The 18,381-nt window shown below is 31.8% G+C and overlaps 3 protein-coding genes across 3 annotated transcripts; 2 read left to right on the top strand and 1 right to left on the bottom strand.

The window, feature by feature from the left end:
• Positions 1-103: 103 nt before the first annotated feature.
• Positions 104-2,192, bottom strand: LOC106356601 (caffeic acid 3-O-methyltransferase-like). The gene is made up of 4 exons (XM_048772485.1): positions 1,653-2,192; positions 1,117-1,436; positions 725-789; positions 104-559 (listed from the first exon to the last, which is right to left on the bottom strand). Exons 1-4 carry the CDS (start codon positions 2,063-2,065, stop codon positions 257-259), a joined length of 1,101 nt encoding a protein of 366 aa, XP_048628442.1. The 5' UTR covers positions 2,066-2,192; the 3' UTR covers positions 104-256.
• Positions 2,193-8,963: 6,771 nt separating this feature from the next.
• LOC106356600 (monothiol glutaredoxin-S4-like) lies at positions 8,964-10,132 on the top strand. Its single transcript, XM_048772363.1, has one exon. The coding sequence runs from the start codon at positions 9,731-9,733 to the stop codon at positions 10,043-10,045; it is 315 nt and encodes a 104-aa protein (XP_048628320.1). The 5' UTR covers positions 8,964-9,730; the 3' UTR covers positions 10,046-10,132.
• A 5,032-nt stretch (positions 10,133-15,164) lies between these two features.
• LOC106356597 (monothiol glutaredoxin-S4-like) lies at positions 15,165-16,424 on the top strand. Its single transcript, XM_048772296.1, has one exon. The coding sequence runs from the start codon at positions 15,907-15,909 to the stop codon at positions 16,213-16,215; it is 309 nt and encodes a 102-aa protein (XP_048628253.1). The 5' UTR covers positions 15,165-15,906; the 3' UTR covers positions 16,216-16,424.
• The last annotated feature ends 1,957 nt before the right edge of the window (positions 16,425-18,381 follow it).

Raw genomic sequence — 18,381 nt, 5'->3', positions numbered from 1 at the left:
AAAATCTCGTTTAGGTTGACTCCGCAAATTCTTGTGCATAAAGTGCTTTACAAGTAATTCAATCACAAGAGACTTCACGATACATATCAGCTTCAACTTAATATAGATGAAGATTGCATTATCAGGGTTATACTCGCATAAACACAAATCACATACAAATTACAGATAGAGATTCAACAACAACCAATATTCCAGGCTCGAAAGAGAGTACAATATTGTTTACTTAACAACAACATAATAAAAGTAAAATTGCAATTCAATTTGGATATAATTCAAGGACCCAAAAAGAGTAAGCACCATAAATAAAATTAGGGAGTTTAAATCCGCCTTTCATAGCTAATACTTCAAATTCCTCTTTGGTTCTCTCTCTGCCCCCACGCGTTAAACACATCATCCCTACATCTGAATGTAGTGCATTCTTGGTTGCTATATCAGTGTTGTTTACTTCCCTAGGGACTATCGTTTCGATTACGATTACCCTTCCAGTTTCTGGTATTGCTTTCTTGCAGTTTCTTAATATCTCCACACATTTTTCATCGCTCCAATCATGAAGTATCCACTTATTCATGTCAAAACAAAATGAAATGTGAGTAGTATCAGAATTCCGAAGGACCCACTTTTCAGGTAAGTATTCTGACGTATGTAGGTCCATTTTCGCCATAGATATTTATATACTTATACGCTGTGAAAATTGAACTATAATAATGAGTTCAAATTTATATACCTTCATCAATATGGCTTGGCCTCGTGGAATTTCATCAAACATATCACCACCAATATGTTCCACGCCTGAAAAGAGTTTATTTATTCACTTTAAAGAACTAATAACTAGGCGCTCTGCGAGGCGACATGATGGTAAGATGAAGCATCATGAACGTTTAATAATACGTGTAAACTGCAGTCCTTAACTTTTATTTGTTTTATATATGATGTTTCCTAGACTAGACATAGTTGTAAGGTTATCCTCAATCTAACTTCTGATATTTTTTGAATATATCAATCTTAAGAATCATTGAAGTGAAACCTAGCTTACCAATAAAGAGTGAAAATAAGAAAAAGACACGATAAAAGTGTATAATAATTTGAACCCAAAAAAAAAAAAAAAAAAAAGTTTACCATGAATTTGGGGAGCTTCCGAGACGATGTGAGGCAAATCAAAGTTGATACCTTTCAGATGTGGGAACTTGGAGAGTGCTTGGGCAAGATTAGTGCCTATGCCGCCTCCTACATCTACCAACGTGGAATCCCTCAAACTCTCAAACCCATTGTAATTCTCTAATATTTTGTTCATTACTATTGTCGTATGGCTCATCATAGACTCGTTGAAATCTTCCTTGAGACTTTCATTTTCCTTCATGTATTCAAATACCAATGCCCCACTAGCTTTCTCCCATGCCGATGCTCCGCCTTCTAGTATCGACTCCGTGAGGTAAGACCTTTTCGTGCAAAGAAACTTGTATTAAAAATTACCATTAACTATAAACCTTAGAAATATCTCATCATTGTAATAAATTTTATTGACTTTATTTTTTAGAAATGTTTATTTATATACATATATATATATATATATTATATTGTGTATATTACATAATAAAATCACAATACCAGAATCTTATGACATTTAAAAATGTCTCTAGTATATCCCATCATACCATGTAACTCCCTTGGTATGTGAACAGTGGAAAAGCACATAGGGCGCAATAGAAATTCCATGTTCATCCTTGATGAACTTCTTTCCAACGTTTCCTAGTCCGTATGTCCTTGACTCTCTTCCTGTTTCGTCTTTCACTAATTTACATGTACACACCGAATATGCAACAAGGAGGCGTAGCAATCGATCAATCATCACCGGAGCGTCTGGATTATTTGGTGCAGCCTTTGATGCCAAATACAACGTTGAGAGATGGATCCCTAGGGGCCTGGCTCTAGCCATAATCTCGAGCAAATCTAATTCTCTTGCAGTTTTCACACAGTAAGCGATAAGTTCTATGCCGCAAAGTTGCATGGCTAGTAACATATCTTCTTCTTCGTTCGAAGAACCTCCGGATTTTTGTAGAGAATTCATTTGCTACAACCTTTTTTTAGTCGGAGAATGTACGTAAAATGAACTGAGAAGAGATATGAAAGTCGTCAAGCAATTTGCCCCTATTTATATTTACAGATGTGAAATACTCTTGTGTAGACTGACAAAAAGGACTCTTATCCCTTATATATTAAAGGAGAAGCATTGTAATAAATGCATTCACACTATAATAGACACGTGGCAGCTTCACAATGATTTGATAATAAATATGCTAATGCATTCACACTATATTCATAAATGTGTTCACACTATATACTTTTTATTTTTTTAATATAAAACTCATATGCATGGTTCCAATAAAACTTTGGATTTTTCGGTTCGAATCAAAACAAATAACGAATCAAAAGCTAAACTATATATATATTATTTTTATTGTTTACCGATAAAGTTGGGCAAAATATTAATAAGTTTTGATTCAATTCGTTATCCGTTTTGAATTGAACCAAAAAATATGGATATCCGTAACTTTACGAAGCAAATCAATTACTAAAATACAATTAAAGAAAAGCAAATCACAAATACCAATATTTTTAAGAGCGATTATCAAATTCGATCTATTATATGCATATATATACATATATGTACAGAATTATATATATATATATATGTTATATATATTATAGTTTATATAAGTTTTACAATATTTTTATAAATTAAATTTATTATATTAGGTATTAAAATTTAAAAAGTAAATAATATTTTATTTTTGTAATAAAACGTTATTATTAAATTTTCAATTAATTTTTTAATTTTATTTACGGATCAAATCGAATATTCTTTAAAATTCTAAATCATTTCGGATATCATAATCACCGACTATCCAAGTGGCTAAAGATTGAATCGACATGAATGTCTTCAAATACTCGGATATTCGATCTGTGCCCACCTCTATTTACGGATACAATTGATTTTTTTATATAAAAAAATTCACTAATATCAAGGCCTTTTTACCTTTTAATTAATTTTAATTTTATCTTTCATGTATTATTTAGAACAAAAATGTCATTAATATTAATTAACAATATCTTTATATATTTGTCATTTATTTTTATATAATTTTATATACACATACATGTGCACCTTGATGTGAAAACTTTATAAGTATTTACCACTACTGAAGTATCTATTTTTTTTGGAAGTTGAAATATATTTTTTCTTAATGCTTCTTTCACGACCGACCAAATTGTAGTGAAATGATTAGTCTTAATAATTTTCTTTTCTTTTTCTTGAACTATTATCCGTTTACAAACTATAATATGAAACCATTGTTTGGACATGACGATTATCTAAAATTTATAACATAAAAATAAACAAATAATAATAATTTTTGGTTTCTACCGAAAAAACTAAAAAATCAAACATTCTAACAGAATAAACCAAAAAAATAATTTAAAACTGAACCAATATCCAGATTAAACAGATTTAATGTGTTTTTATTAAAAAATAACAAAACTAATAATCACATCCCGCGCAAGGCGCGGGTTATTACCTAGTTTGTTGTATTTGGATACAAGCCCATCATTTAATGCTTAATGTACTATCTCTTAACAATATAAAAATCTCTAATATTTTGATATAAAAAGACAACACCAACTTCCACACTTTTTGTTTTCTAAAAGACATATAAAAAGACGGCAAAAAACTGTGACGAATTGCATACATAAAAACAATAGAAAAAGACTACACAACTGCTATATATTACTCTCTTTTTTTGCTACCTATTATATATGATTAGATAAAAAAACAAATTATCGATCATCTAGCATATGTTTTTTTTTTTTTTTTGGGGCAATCTAGCATATGTTCTATATATATAGCTTAAGCTGTTAAAAAAAAAGACAAATACGAAATATTAACTATGCTTCGTCCATTTTCCTTGACGACAAATACGACATCAACAATTCTTGTGTCATTGAACATTTCTTATAATACTAATAACACGGCAGAGTAAATAATTGATTAAATTATTTATTTTACTTGTAATAAGAGATTTGTAGTATAACTTTTTCAAAGAATGGACATTGAGATATCCATTCGGATGCAGTTGACCTATTCAGATTTTGATTTCTAGAATTATGAATTTAAATATGATTCGGATATTTAAAAATTTCGGTTTGAATTTGGATTAGATGTGGTTCGAACTATTGAAGGTTCGGTTCTGATTCGAGTTAGGATATCTATTTTAATTATGTAATTTTTTAAACAAAAATCAAAATATACAATTAATACTCAAAATCTGAAAATAAAAACAATATAAAACATAAATTTAAATAATTTAAGCCTAAATACTTAAATTCACATAAAAAATAGTTCAATTTAAATATTTAGATGGAGAAAATATATTTTTCAGTATTTTGAACATATTTTTGTTATTTTAGATATTTTCATATTAATGGATATCTAATAGATATAAAATTTTAAATAACTAATATATTTAAGTATATAATTTTGTTTTAGATAATTTCGGTATCCAAAATATTTCAGTTTGGATCGGATTCGGGTCTGGTTATCCGAATATTAAACTTTTAGATCCATTTGAGTACTTAATTAGTTTTAGTTTGTGTTTAGTATTTACTTTCCAATCAAGTTCGGTTCGGTTCTTTGGATCTAAATATTTTACGCAGACTTGGTTTCTTCTACAAATATTAAGAAAAATAAATAAATGTAAAACTAATATGTTAGGCTTATTTTACATATATAATTGTTGGACCATATTTTAAGAATACCAATAAAAATGGTTGGACGTCGTGTCAATATTGTTGGACATATTAAAAAATTGACGTAGTCTATAACCAATAAAATGTACTTTCTTATAAAATTTCATGGTAATATGATAAAAAAAACACGATACAATCGAGTGAAATGGGTAAGAGTTGCGTCAAAAATAATGTGATCTCTTCACTCGGTACATGAATTTTGTTTTTCAATTGATTTCACAAAACTTCTTTTCTTTTAAAGCTTTTATGATTTCTGATTTTTTTTAACAATCTGATTATATGTTCTAATTCTTGAGTTGATATGAAAACTCTGTAAAGAAAAAATAATTTATGGCTACACTAAAGATCCAACTTTGTGTGTGGCGTTTTTACCTCAGTTTTCGTAATTTATAACCAATCACAATTGTTTATTTCTTTCGTATGCATAAACCTCAACCATGGCAAGTTCGGCAAGATACAAAACTATCAATTTCTATAAAAAAAGCTCATTCTGACATTTTAGTTGATGTGAATCTTAATAATTTTGTAATTTATTTCTTTCAACAATGATATTATTAAGTACTTCCCGAGAGAGAATTCTAATTCACTAATACAAATGTTAAAAATACGAAAACTAAAAATAAATTGATTAAAAAAATTAGTGTGTGAGAAGTGGGTTAACCTAAGCCTTGAGCTTCACTAGGGGGAGGCCAGCTATCTATGGTATCCTCGGTATGAGGATGAATATCTCTAACCTAGCTATTGCCCAACGTAGGAAAAGTAAGCCCACCTTTGCCTTGATTTAATTTTGTTTCGCTGTGCTCTGAATCAATCAATAAACCTATTGATTGGATTCAACTTATTTCATTTGGGCGAGAGATCCATATTAAATTATTTGTGATAGAGTTAAAAAAATTAATGTGTGAACACATTAATTATTAAATGATTGTGAGACTGACACGTAAACATTCTAAAATTGAAATGATTGTAAAACTGACACGTGTTAATGTATGTGTAAATACATTTATTGCAAATGCTTCTATTTTAATATAATAGGGATGAAAATGGTATCATGAGCGAAGCCAGAATTTTTTTATATATGCATCATTAATTAAAAAAACATTAGAGATAATTGAACTTGGGAAACTATGGGTGCATAACATGACTGCTATCATTTTACCTAGCAAATTCTAATGGTTGTAAGCCTAAATTTTGAACGAGATTTTCTTTCGACGGCTCGGCCGTTTCCGTCTCTCCCTCTCCAGTGAATCACTTTAGCTCTTACCGGTGGGGCTGTCTCTCCAATCCTTCCTCTTCTTCACCTTCGACTTCCTCGTCACCATGGTTTCTCTTGAGATGTCAAATTCTGAATTTGTGTATATCTTTTGAATAAAGTTCACTTAGAATTGATGCTTATATAGCGAAATCAGGACTGCTACTTTAACAGTTTAAAATCGAACAAAGCATTTATGTTTTGAATTTACTTCTGTTTTTCATTCAAATATGCAATGAGATTCTAAACTACAAACTGAAAATACGACTATATTGTTAACTTTAAAATACTAATTTAAATTAAATATTATATTATTGATAAATGTATATAAGAATATACCATGGTATGGCGGCGTCGTTGTATATTGGATGCGATACGATTATACGTACTTTTACGTAAGACATTTACGTACGGGCTATAATCACCTTGAAATCTATAGAATATGACTCTCCGGATCACAGTAGAGCTATTTTCTATTTGTTCCTTTGAGCCTTATCCTCGTGGAATGAGATAGAAGAATCATACAAAACATAGCTGTATCCCCTAAATTTAGCGAGAATAATGTTTTGACTGTTGAATAAAGAGGCCGCGTAGACAATCTCACAAACCTTCGTTATTATAAAATTTGACCGAGTCAAAAATTTTCACACAATATGTTCTTTCTTCTTCAAATTGCGAAGAGCCTATAGGCACAAGAAAAAAAATCATAATTTTTTTTCTCTTATATAACATTTTTTCTCCTTTACACACGAAGTTTATTACACTGCTATAAACAATAGAGAACTCTATTCATATAAGATTCACATCTATGCATTTTGATAAAGAAAATTTTTAGCCATCTTTAATTTCGGAATGACCTAACTTCAGTCATATACACTATATTTTCTCTATGATTCAAATCTTACAATTTTAATATATGTGCAGATTTCCATGTGAAAAGCACGCACGCCATCTATCATTCAACCAATTACTTTTTTCAAAGTAAACACTATAATCCTCGTTTGGTTCGCTCTACAAACTAATCTCTTTGGATCAGTTTACTAAAAAATATGGATACTAATGTCATAAAAGAATATAAACACTATCAATAACAAATATTGGCACAAGACTATTTGGTTCAAGGAACATATTCCACCTAATGCGTTTATATCATGGCTGGCTTTACAGAGAAGACTGCCAACCAAGGATCGCTTGAGGCGTTGGGGGTTAAATGTCTCAGGAACGTGCGTCCTTTGTAATCTGGAATTAGAGACTCACCATCATCTTTTCTTTGAGTGCTCTTTCTCTCGCTTGATATAGGAGCTTTTTGCTGCTAAAGTTTGGATTTCTCCTCCGGCTGATCTACACTCTGTTGCAGCATGGATTAATCAACCTCGCGTCAACGCAGATGCGCATGCTACTCCAGTCATCAAGCTCTACTTTCAGTCAGCCATCTACCTGATGTGGAAAGAGCGTAATGCTCGTGTGTTCACAGCTGTCTCCTCACTTTCACTAGTCATCCTTGCCTCTCTCGACCGTATGATGCGTGACCGTCTCCTCTCTTACCCATCAAGTTCTTCTTTCTCCTCTTCTCTACTTCTTTTTATCTTTCTTGTATAAGACTTTCTTAAGGTTTTTTTTACCTTGAGTTGTTGTTGGTTGTTTTTGTTTCCTTGCTATCAAAAGTTGTTTAAAAACAACAGTGTAACCTTTCAGAAAATGATAATCTTAACATCTTACCAAAAACAACAACAAATATTGACTTATTTATGTGAATATATATTTTTATTTTAAATTATTATAGTGGACGAAGAAAGCACCATAATTTGTACAACAAATTTTCTTAGATTCACCTCATCATACTCACCATTTTACCATTTTAATTACATAATTTTACATGAGCTTCTTCACCTTTCCCGGTTATTTTCTCTTTATTTATAACTAAAATATAAAGTTATAAACTGTATATATTATAAATTAATAATTTATTTACCCTTGAAGTCTAACGATTAAAAATAGAACATAATTCAATATAGATATATGATTCTATTAATAAATTAGCAGTTACAAATTTGAAATTTCTAGAAATATCAAAAGTCGTATGTTAGTTAATTATCTTCTAGATGACATCTATTTCTAATTTTTTTTTGGATAAAAATATTTTGCCTGAAGTAGATAGTCCCAAAAGCTTTGAATTTAGTCCCTTTTATATAGTAGGATGATTCTTAGATTCACCTCATCATACTCACCATTTTACCATTTTAATTACATAATTTTACATGAGCTTCTTCACCCTTCCCGGTTATTTTCTCTTTATTTATAACTACAATATAAAGTTATAAACTATATATATTATAAATTAATAATTTATTTACCTTTGAAGTCTAACGATCAAAAATAGAACATAATTCAATATATATATATATATATATATATATATATATGATTCTATTAATAAATTAGCAGTTACAAATTTAAAATTTCTAGAAATATCAAAAGTCATATGTTAGTTAATTATCTTCTAAATAACATCTATTTTTAATTTTTTTTTGGATGAGAATATTTTGGCTGAGGTGGATAGTCCCATAAGCTTTGAATTTAGTCCCTTTTATTACATGAGCTTCTTCACCCTTCCCGGTTATTTTCTCTTTATTTATAACTACAATATAAAGTTATAAACTATATATATTATAAATTAATAATTTATTTACCTTTGAAGTCTAACGATCAAAAATAGAACATAATTCAATATATATATATATATATATATATATATATATGATTCTATTAATAAATTAGCAGTTACAAATTTAAAATTTCTAGAAATATCAAAAGTCATATGTTAGTTAATTATCTTCTAAATAACATCTATTTTTAATTTTTTTTTGGATGAGAATATTTTGGCTGAGGTGGATAGTCCCATAAGCTTTGAATTTAGTCCCTTTTATATAGTAGGATTGTGGTTTTAACTCATATCAAAAAAGCTTACGTTAACTCGGCTTTGTCTCATTTTAATTAATGAGATACTGGACTGTATCGATTTTGATTTATTTAGAAATTTTAAGAATTGAACTCATTTTAACGGAAACAAATCTCTTACAGTTTTTTAATCTTTACAAACAAACTCAATTAAGCATCCCTAAACTACCATTCTTATTCATAATTACATCTGTTTGTATATATGATATTGAAAATTACCAACCCAATGGGAAAACTAAAGGATAAATATATATATCATGTACAAACTGATGCAAATTCAACATTAGTCTAGGTGAGAGGAGAACATATATATTTATGTGATTATTAATATGTGTTTTGAGACCGAAAAAAACGTACTATCAAGATATGACATGTATCGTCCGTATCAATTATTCCTTCACACCTAATCTGAAGAGATTTTGTATCTGTAGGTTTCGCCCAACTAATTGATAGTTACACTTTTCTCTTAGAAAAAGGCTTCATTATAGTTAATCCGTAATATGAGGAATGAAAGCTTACTTACTTTAGAAAGTTATATATATACGACCCTTATAGAACATCCACTGCATCAAACACACAAACACAAAATCACTTCTCATCTTCTCCCATAGATATCACACTTTCTCCACTAGCTGTTTTGCAGTTTTCATCGCTGATCTAGCATCCGCTTATCATTATTTCCAAGTTGCTTTCGGGACACGCTTTTACATTACTACACTAATGGAAAAGCTACAAAAGATGATCTCCGAGAAGTCAGTAGTGATCTTTAGCAAGAACTCGTGCTGCATGTCTCACACAATCAAGACTCTCATCTTAGACTTTGGTGTAAACCCGACGATCTATGAGTTAGACGAGATCAACAGAGGAAATGAGATAGAGCAAGCATTGGCTCAGCTCGGCTGCAGCCCCACCGTGCCGGCGGTTTTCATAGGAGGTCAGCTCGTTGGTGGAGCCAATCAAGTCATGAGTCTTCATCTCAATCGCTCTCTTCTTCCAATGCTTAAGCGGGTTGGGGCGTTATGCAGGGCCGGCTGAAGACTAGGGGCCAGCAGTGCACTCGTCCGGAGCCCATATTTTTTTTTAATCTAGTAGTATAACTTTTCTTTTTGTTTTTTTTTTTTTTTTTTTGAACACTAACTTTTCTTTTTGTAAACAATAAATATAACTTTTAAGTAAAACGAAATTAAAAAAAATAGGAAAGTTACAAATCTAATTTTATGGAAACAAAATCTTATTTATGTTAATCTGTATAAATTTTTACCAAATTATAATTAACTAATGCTGATTCTTCTGATGTTGATTTGAATGATCTTTTTTCTGAACTGAGAATGTTGCAAACGACTTTATCTGGTGTACCTATAGAACCTAGTGAAGTTCTAGAATTTGTTGCTTAGAAATTTTTTTTGACTACACCTGTGTAGCTTCAGCAGATAGGAGCTTTTCAAAATTAAAGTTGTTGAAAAATTATTTAAGATCTTCGATGTTTCAAGAAATTTTGAATGGTTTAGCTATTTTATGTATTGTAAAGAATGTCTTAGAAAGCATTGATTTTGAAACTGTCATATGTGATTTTGCATAGAGTAAAGCTCGAAAAAATTGTATTGCATTTTTTTTAGGATGACTATTGTTTTTTTTTCTTTTTTCAGATTTGCAGAACGATGTTATATTGTGAAGATTTTTTTAGAAGCAAATGATCTCATTCTCAAGGAAAAAAAGCTATAAAAACAGCAAGATTGTTTTATCTTATCGTTTGTGCTTATCTTTTCAAATGAAAACGATTTTTTTACCTTGTAGCTATAATATCAACATTTCAATTTTATATGTAAAATGCTAACTTTTTTTTATTTTCCCCCAGGGCCAGTAAAATGTTTGAGCCTGCCCTGGTGTTATGGCTTTGATTAAATATAGAGATGTACTTACGTAATAAACCTGTAGGTAGATTTTGGCTAATGTTGTACTTCCCCTTTCCCCTGTTTATATTTATATATTTTCATATAAACATGCAAGGATCTATAAAATATATTTTGTATGTTGGGGCACTTGAAAATGTATAAATATGGATAAATGTAAATTTGATATCTCCAATTATTGTAAACAAACTCAACATATCTCAAATCAATACGAAACTTGATTACAACTTCGTATATGCACTCAAGAGATATCAGATTCACTCTCGCGAGCTTCTCCAAGGCACTCTCATACGAGTCTCATCAAGAGGTCTCGTTTCAAGACAAAATGTCTCATTCACAAATTCGAAAGAAAAATCACAAATTCGGAAAAAAAAAAGAATTACATTCAGAGGCAGTTTTAAGTTTTTTATAACACAAAGAGTTAATTAATCTCATTCAATGATCCAAACACTTCCTTCTAACAACTTTCCTCTTTCTTAAACAATAAGTCAATTTGTAACTAAGCATAACATCAACCATACATCTCTCTTTCCATTCAATGATCCAAATTAAATCTGACACAGTTAACAAGATTTATATATGTCTCATTTCCTAACCATTGGATTTGCTTTTGTACTTTTTACTTGATTTATTCTTTTGTCAAAAGCCACATTCATCATCTCTATTTTCTGTTTTTTTTCTGTTGTTCTGAAAATCAAAACCTTAATCATCTTTCGGACCTCGAATTGAATCCAAAAAAATAATCTTTCAGACCTCGAATTGCAACATCATCTTCCATGACTCAGCGAGCTTCTTCTTCAGCAACTCAAACCAGCAGATTCTTCTGTTCAAGCCACTTCCGTCGTCGCCGTGACCTCCTCCAATTCGTCACGTCTTCTTATTCGCCGCAAAATCACCAAGCCAAAGCTTTCTCCTCCGCAAATCTCAGCCGTCGTCAGCTTTCAATCCGTCACGATTTTCTTCCCTTACGGCCATGTCTCTCCTTTGCTTCGTCATCGCCTGCTCCTCGAGCCACCGAGCTTTGCTCCAGATTCCGGCGAGGAGAAGGATCGGTCAACTCCAAGTCAAAGCTCTCCTCCTCCACGATTGAAACCACCATGAAGCTCCTATTCACACAATCAAAGCTCCAAGCCACCGTGAGAGCACCATCTAAGTCTTCTTCTCCGCCGTTGCAGTCTGCTCCTACTCTGCGACCGCCGGCGAATCACACCAGAGCTCATTCACGGTCAATCTCTGTTCAGTCGTAATCATTGAACATGATTTATCCGACTTTTTTCTTACGGCGATTTGGTCCCTTAGCTTTTGATTAATCACGATTTTGCCCCAATTTACAGATACACAGATTTTCTCTCTGATTTTGGCTCAAACATTTCAACTATGCATTCCACACTCTCATTTATGCAATTATGTTTGCAAATGCAATATTAACAATTAAATGCTACTTTAATAATCTAGATTAACTAAATTAAGATGCAATAGTAACATCTAAATGTTCATATTGTACACATACATCTATTTCATAGTGTACATATATACATCAACTTCAAAGTGTACATGTGTACACTACATATGTTCTTTAGATATTAACAAACTGCACCACAATTGCATACAAGATCACAATTAAAACAAAATTACAATTTGGAAACATCAAATGTTGGTCATATTCTTATACGTCTTCATTCCAATAGCCACTTACGTTACATCATTGCAACTCTATGTTTCTCGTACAAGTGATATTGTGGAATATATGTATATGTGGATATTTGATGTAGGGTGTATATAGTGGAATATGTGTAAATGTGGATATTATAATAGCCATTTATGGTTTTCACCATTGTACATATGCATTGTTGTACATGTGGATAAGGTCAATTTTATGTACACAATGTGTACATACATGTTATATTACATTTTAAATTTATATTTGTATATTATAGGGATTGGATTGAACAAATAAAAGTTTTAGGACAATTAAAAAAGATGTATCTGAAAGTTTGATAGTTTGGGTCAAATTGATAATAACCTTAACAAATAAAGAACCAAATGTGAAAATATGAGATTTGGCCATTGTTGCTCGAGCTTCACCGTACAGCACCACAGTGGATTCCGACCATCAAAACCACCACGACATACTGTCACAGCGCGAGGTGGATGAGTTGCGGAGCACGACATGGAGGAGGAAGCTTGGTCGTGTGAAGGAGAAGACTACCGAGATCGAGCTTGGCTTAGGTTCATCGGGGTCACAGATGAGGACCAAGAAGCACGACGAAGAAGAACTGTGACATAGATGACATGATGCACCATGGAAGTTCTTAAAAAATGAGTTTTTTATATGAAATTAGTCGACTGAAAAAGAAAACAAGATCTGAGAAAGAATAGATGATGAAAAATCAGTGGGTCATACATATTATATTCTAGTTATACTTTAGTCAGTGATGAATGGAATAGGTTAAGATAAAGTGTCCTAGAGCTAAAAGTGTTAAGATAAAGTGTTTCTAATAAAACTTAGAAACTGCTTCTGAGTCTAAATCACTCAATTCGAAACATGAAATATGAAACAAACTAAAGCAACAACACTGAAATTTATTCTGAAAATAAATCATAACAGCAAACATCCAGCTAAATCAGAGTCTATCTTCCCTCCATATGTCATTGACTAACTGACTTATTTGTCCACGTCATCAGTATTTTGATCTTCTGCTGCTTCCATCAACTGTTTCCCGCGCTTCTTCTTCCTCTAATAAGTCTTTAGAGGCATATGAATACCCCCATCCGCAAGACTGAGCTTGTCCCCAAGCTCAGTTAATGGAAACTCTGATTTCAAGTCCTTCGCCAACACCCAGGGGTGGACCTAGGTTACAACTAGGCGGGACAAGTGCCACATACAGAAATTTTAATTTTTATTAGTCTTATTGAAAAAACTTAGAAATTTAGATTGTTTAGTCTTCATCGTCCCATGCACCTTTGGTTGAAAATCAACTATAACTACTATAATTTTGCTATTTAATACCTTTTGCCCCATGTTATTATAGAGGCTAGATCCGCCCCTGCCAACACCCGTGAATTGTCATGATCCAGCAAGCCTGTCCAATGTATCAACAATTCCAAACGTCATGTTTCATTATAGCGAGTTGCTAAGACATAGTGAGTTTGTACCAAAATCTCTAGACATAGTGAGTTTGTACCAAAATCTCTACGACATTTTACTGGAGGTAATGCTGAAACTTGATGATAAGTTCCCAAAACATTTCGACACAAGTACTTCGGGAGTTAAAAAGAAAATTCAATTTATCAAGTTAATTTTACTTCAGTGAATGTAGATCCTCCGGTTCACGAGGTTTGGCAATAAGATATGGATTCAAAGGAGCTAAATAGGATACTAGCTAGCTAGACGTGTACAAGTGAGGCTGACTTTGATGCAGCCGTGTAGGTAACACTAAATTTTGTCTAGATAAAGATCAGACAATATACCTCCGTCAAGCAAATCTTTTATAGAAAAAAAAAATCAATATCTGTATATTTAAGAATGATATGTAAATTTGTAGATTAATTTAGAATAAGTTAAGTTTATGTAATATTTTGTGTATATTTTGCACATGGATAGTAGACTTCAATGTATATGCAGATTTTCTCCTTATGAATAATGACTCTCCGTATCACAGTTCGGCCACCTTACGTACATCAAGAAACAGATAAAACATTTAATAAAATAAGAATCTGAGTTTTGTTCCGTTGATGAGTTTTATCCTGGAGAAGTGATATCGAATCTCTGCGATGTCAAGAATCATAATTCTTTTCCTTTATCCCCAAATTGATTTATGATGAAATTTTATGAAAAATAAGAACCATTTGAATGTCAGTAAAGAAGCCACGTAAATCACCAAGCACAAAAAGAAAAACAAGAATAAGATTATTCTGGAGATATACCACACGATCTCGCGTCTGCGCAGAGGACGGTGATGCAGCTTTTATAATATTTTTCATGGGTAAATATTATCATATAGTATTACTTTTACTTGTATACATTATTGACTTCATCTTGTGTGTCCTTTCCCATTGTCAATATGTTTCTTTAGAAATTATTACAAAATAGTGAATAATGTAACATAAAAACTAGTATAAATTGAATAGGTGCAATTTCAGTTGTTAGGGTATTCCTCATATAGGTTCCTTATTTAAGAAAACAAAACGTACATATTCATATAATATAAGGAAATGCAATGTATTTTTTTACATGGAAAATAATAATGTAATTATGGAATAAATGTGTCTTTTGACACTGAAAATAAGGCTACTTTACTAGTGCTAAGACTGCAATCAGTTTTCGGACTTTTTAGCTAAGACTGCTAAGACATTTCGAAGAGAATTACTTTTTATTGGTTGTTCTATTCCGGTCTGGTTACCCAGACCACCTCAAGCTTGAGTAATAGAATGGCCGTTCGACGTAAAAAAAAAAGACACTGAAAATAAGGCATCAAAGACATGACATTGTTCGTCCGTATCAAATATTCCTCACAGTCACATCTGATCTAAGAGATTTTATTATCTGTACGTTTTACCCAATTAGTTGATAGTTGCACTTTTTATTCTCTAGCTGCAAGAGGCACAAAGGCAAGAGGAATGAAACTCTATAATACTTTCGAACATCGTCCACTATCTCAATTTTCATTGTTTCTGTTTCTTTTATCTTTCATTATCTTTCTGGCTACTTTACTAGTGCTAAAGTTGTTTGTCCTCGAAAAAGGCTTCATAAGTTTAAACTCGTAACATGAAAGCTATAAATAGAGGATCCTTATAGACCATTCACTACATGAAACACATAAACTCAAAGTCACCTGGCTCTCATCTGAACCCAGCTAGTTCACATTCTTTCTATAAGTTCTCTGGCTATTCAATTTTCATCCGTAACCTCTCATTTCAATCAGAACACAACTATTTTCTACCTCTCGAGTTTCTTCTCGAACAAACATTATCATTACAACACCAATGGATAAGCTACAGAAGATGATCTCCGAGAAGTCAGTAGTGATCTTTAGCAAGAACTCGTGCTGCATGTCTCACACAATTAAGACTCTCTTCATAGACTTTGGCGTGAACCCAACGATCTATGAGCTCGACGAGATCAGCAGAGGACACGAGATAGAACAAGCATTGGCTCAGCTTGGCTGCAGCCCAGCTGTACCGGTGGTGTACATAGGAGGGCAGCTCGTTGGTGGAGCCAATCAAGTCATGAGCCTTCACCTTAATCGCTCTCTTGTTCCCATGCTTAAGCGCGCTGGTGCGTTATGGCTTTAATAATGTAATGATTAGGGGTGGGCACTTTACCCGATATCCGAAGTGGCATCCGAATCCGATCCAAAAAACCCGAACCGAAATCCGAACCGAAGTAGCAAAATACCCGAATGGGTATTGAATAAGGAGAGATTGGATACCCGAACCCGAACGGATAATATCCGAACCCGAATGGATATCCGAAGATAACCGAACATATGTATAATTAACCTTATATTTCTAGTTTATATCTCTCATTTTATAAAAAATATTTATATTGATACTACATATACTTTAAGTTCATATGATATACATACAATTACGGAAAAAATGATTTGCTACTCACTTAAAATGCATGTCAAGTTTTTTATTTCAAAAATAAGCAAAAAGTTACATCCAAAATTAAAAAAATAACTAAAGTAATGCCTTTTTAGTTTTAAAATGTTATGTCCAAATATATTAACCATTCAATCTATTAAAAATAAAAAAATTAGTTAACTGAAAGTTCTATTTTTAAATACAACAAACTTGAGAAATGAAAATTTTAATTTTTTTTTTCAAAATCTAAATATCCGAACCCGATCCGAAATAACCGAATCCGAACTAAAAATAACCGAACCCGACCCGAAGTACATAAATACCCGAACGGGTTCTAGACCTCTATACCGAAATACCCGAAAATCCGAAATACCCGATCCGAACCCGAACGGGTACCCGAACGCCCACCCCTAGTAATGATGAAACTAGGTTTAGTGGACAAAACAAAAATACATACATACATTACATAAATGTGTATATGAGTTATTGATACGTCTATCTATGTTTTGAAAAGATAGATTATGCGAGTACCAATTTTGTAATCTGTGGGTTTATTTTATAATAAAATCATTTACCATGGATATTAACTTTTCCATGTTTATATTTTTATACTTTTTATAATTTCATATATGCGATGTATACATAGTTCATGAGGAGTTGAGGACTGGAAAATTAATAAGTACATTTTATTTGGGTGAAAAGGAATCGCGGATACATATGAACGACATGCTCGAGGACATACTAATCTAAAAATGGAGATAAAATATTTTATAAGCAAAAAGGATTGTATTCTTCCATATACCTTTAAGTTAATTTAAATGATGACGAGTATACTTTAATCAAGTTGGAGTTTTGGTTTATAATAAGAACGATCAATAAAAGCTGCCCATGTTTGTCATCATATCAAGTTAGATTCTTTGCTAGAGAATAACCTAAAGAGAGAAATAGCGGCTGTATTTGCACTAGAATCTACTTCTAGTTAAATTACTAAACTGTATATATTTACTATTTTATTAATCAGAATAATTTAGTTGGTTTTTATATCACAATCCTAACAATTTAAGAATATACACTACAAGAAAACAGTCCATTAAGGACGAAAATTAATGACATCAACATACAGTCGTAAATTAGTGACATCTTAATGACACATGAACGACAAAGATATACATACGTCGTTAATACGTCGGTAATTAACGACATACACAAATGTCGGTTTTTAATGACATTTTAACTACACTATAATGTCGGCAGTAAACCTTATGTCGCTAAACCATCACTAAAGCATGGCTATAGTATACGTCATTACACTGTCGTAATTTAACGACATATTAATGACATGAAGACCATGTCGTAAACTATTCGTCGTTAATTTCAGTCAAAACGCACACGACTATCACTAACAAGTAACAACATATTTATATGACGCCTGTTAGCGTCCGGTTAACGATAATTATGGTATTCCGTCGTTAGTTCATTAGTAATTAGCGACATAGTAACGATAATTTCAATCCCTAAACCACAAATGTTTGTCTTAAACCTCCAAATCTAAAATTCATGGTATACTATGTTTACTATTTGTTATTATATTATAGCCTACTATTATATATCCAATATTATTACCTTTTTCCTTCATTGAAAAAATCAAATATCACTAGCTATTCCAAGATTTCTATAAGACTTATACGAAATATGATTACGTTTATTTTTACGATTATTAGCAACAACTTGGTGTAAAAGATATTGCATACGAACTTTACAATGAAATATTAGTGTGTGCAAGATGTAAACTTTTCTTTATGTGAATCTTAAAAAATGAGTTACAGTTATTTGGGGTTTTTAAAACGACATATTAACGACATTTAACCAGCA

The sequence above is a fragment of the Brassica napus genome, chromosome A1, assembly GCF_020379485.1.
Source record: "Brassica napus cultivar Da-Ae chromosome A1, Da-Ae, whole genome shotgun sequence".
Taxonomy (NCBI): Eukaryota; Viridiplantae; Streptophyta; class Magnoliopsida; order Brassicales; family Brassicaceae; genus Brassica; species Brassica napus.
The sequence above is the reverse complement of the archived record's forward strand: the minus strand, read 5'-3'. Positions and strand labels throughout refer to the sequence as shown.

Excerpts from the sequence above, each read along its gene's own strand:
- LOC106356601 (XM_048772485.1), bottom strand. The coding sequence starts at position 2,065 with ATGAATTCTCTACAAAAATCCGGAGGTTCTTCGAACGAAGAAGAAGAT. Across the intron at positions 1,437-1,652 it reads CATACCAAGGGAGTTACATG|GTCTTACCTCACGGAGTCGA; the intron begins GTATGATGGGAT and ends TTGCACGAAAAG. Across the intron at positions 790-1,116 it reads GGAAGCTCCCCAAATTCATG|GCGTGGAACATATTGGTGGT; the intron begins GTAAACTTTTTT and ends AACTCTTTTCAG.
- LOC106356600 (XM_048772363.1), top strand. The coding sequence starts at position 9,731 with ATGGAAAAGCTACAAAAGATGATCTCCGAGAAGTCAGTAGTGATCTTT.
- LOC106356597 (XM_048772296.1), top strand. The coding sequence starts at position 15,907 with ATGGATAAGCTACAGAAGATGATCTCCGAGAAGTCAGTAGTGATCTTT.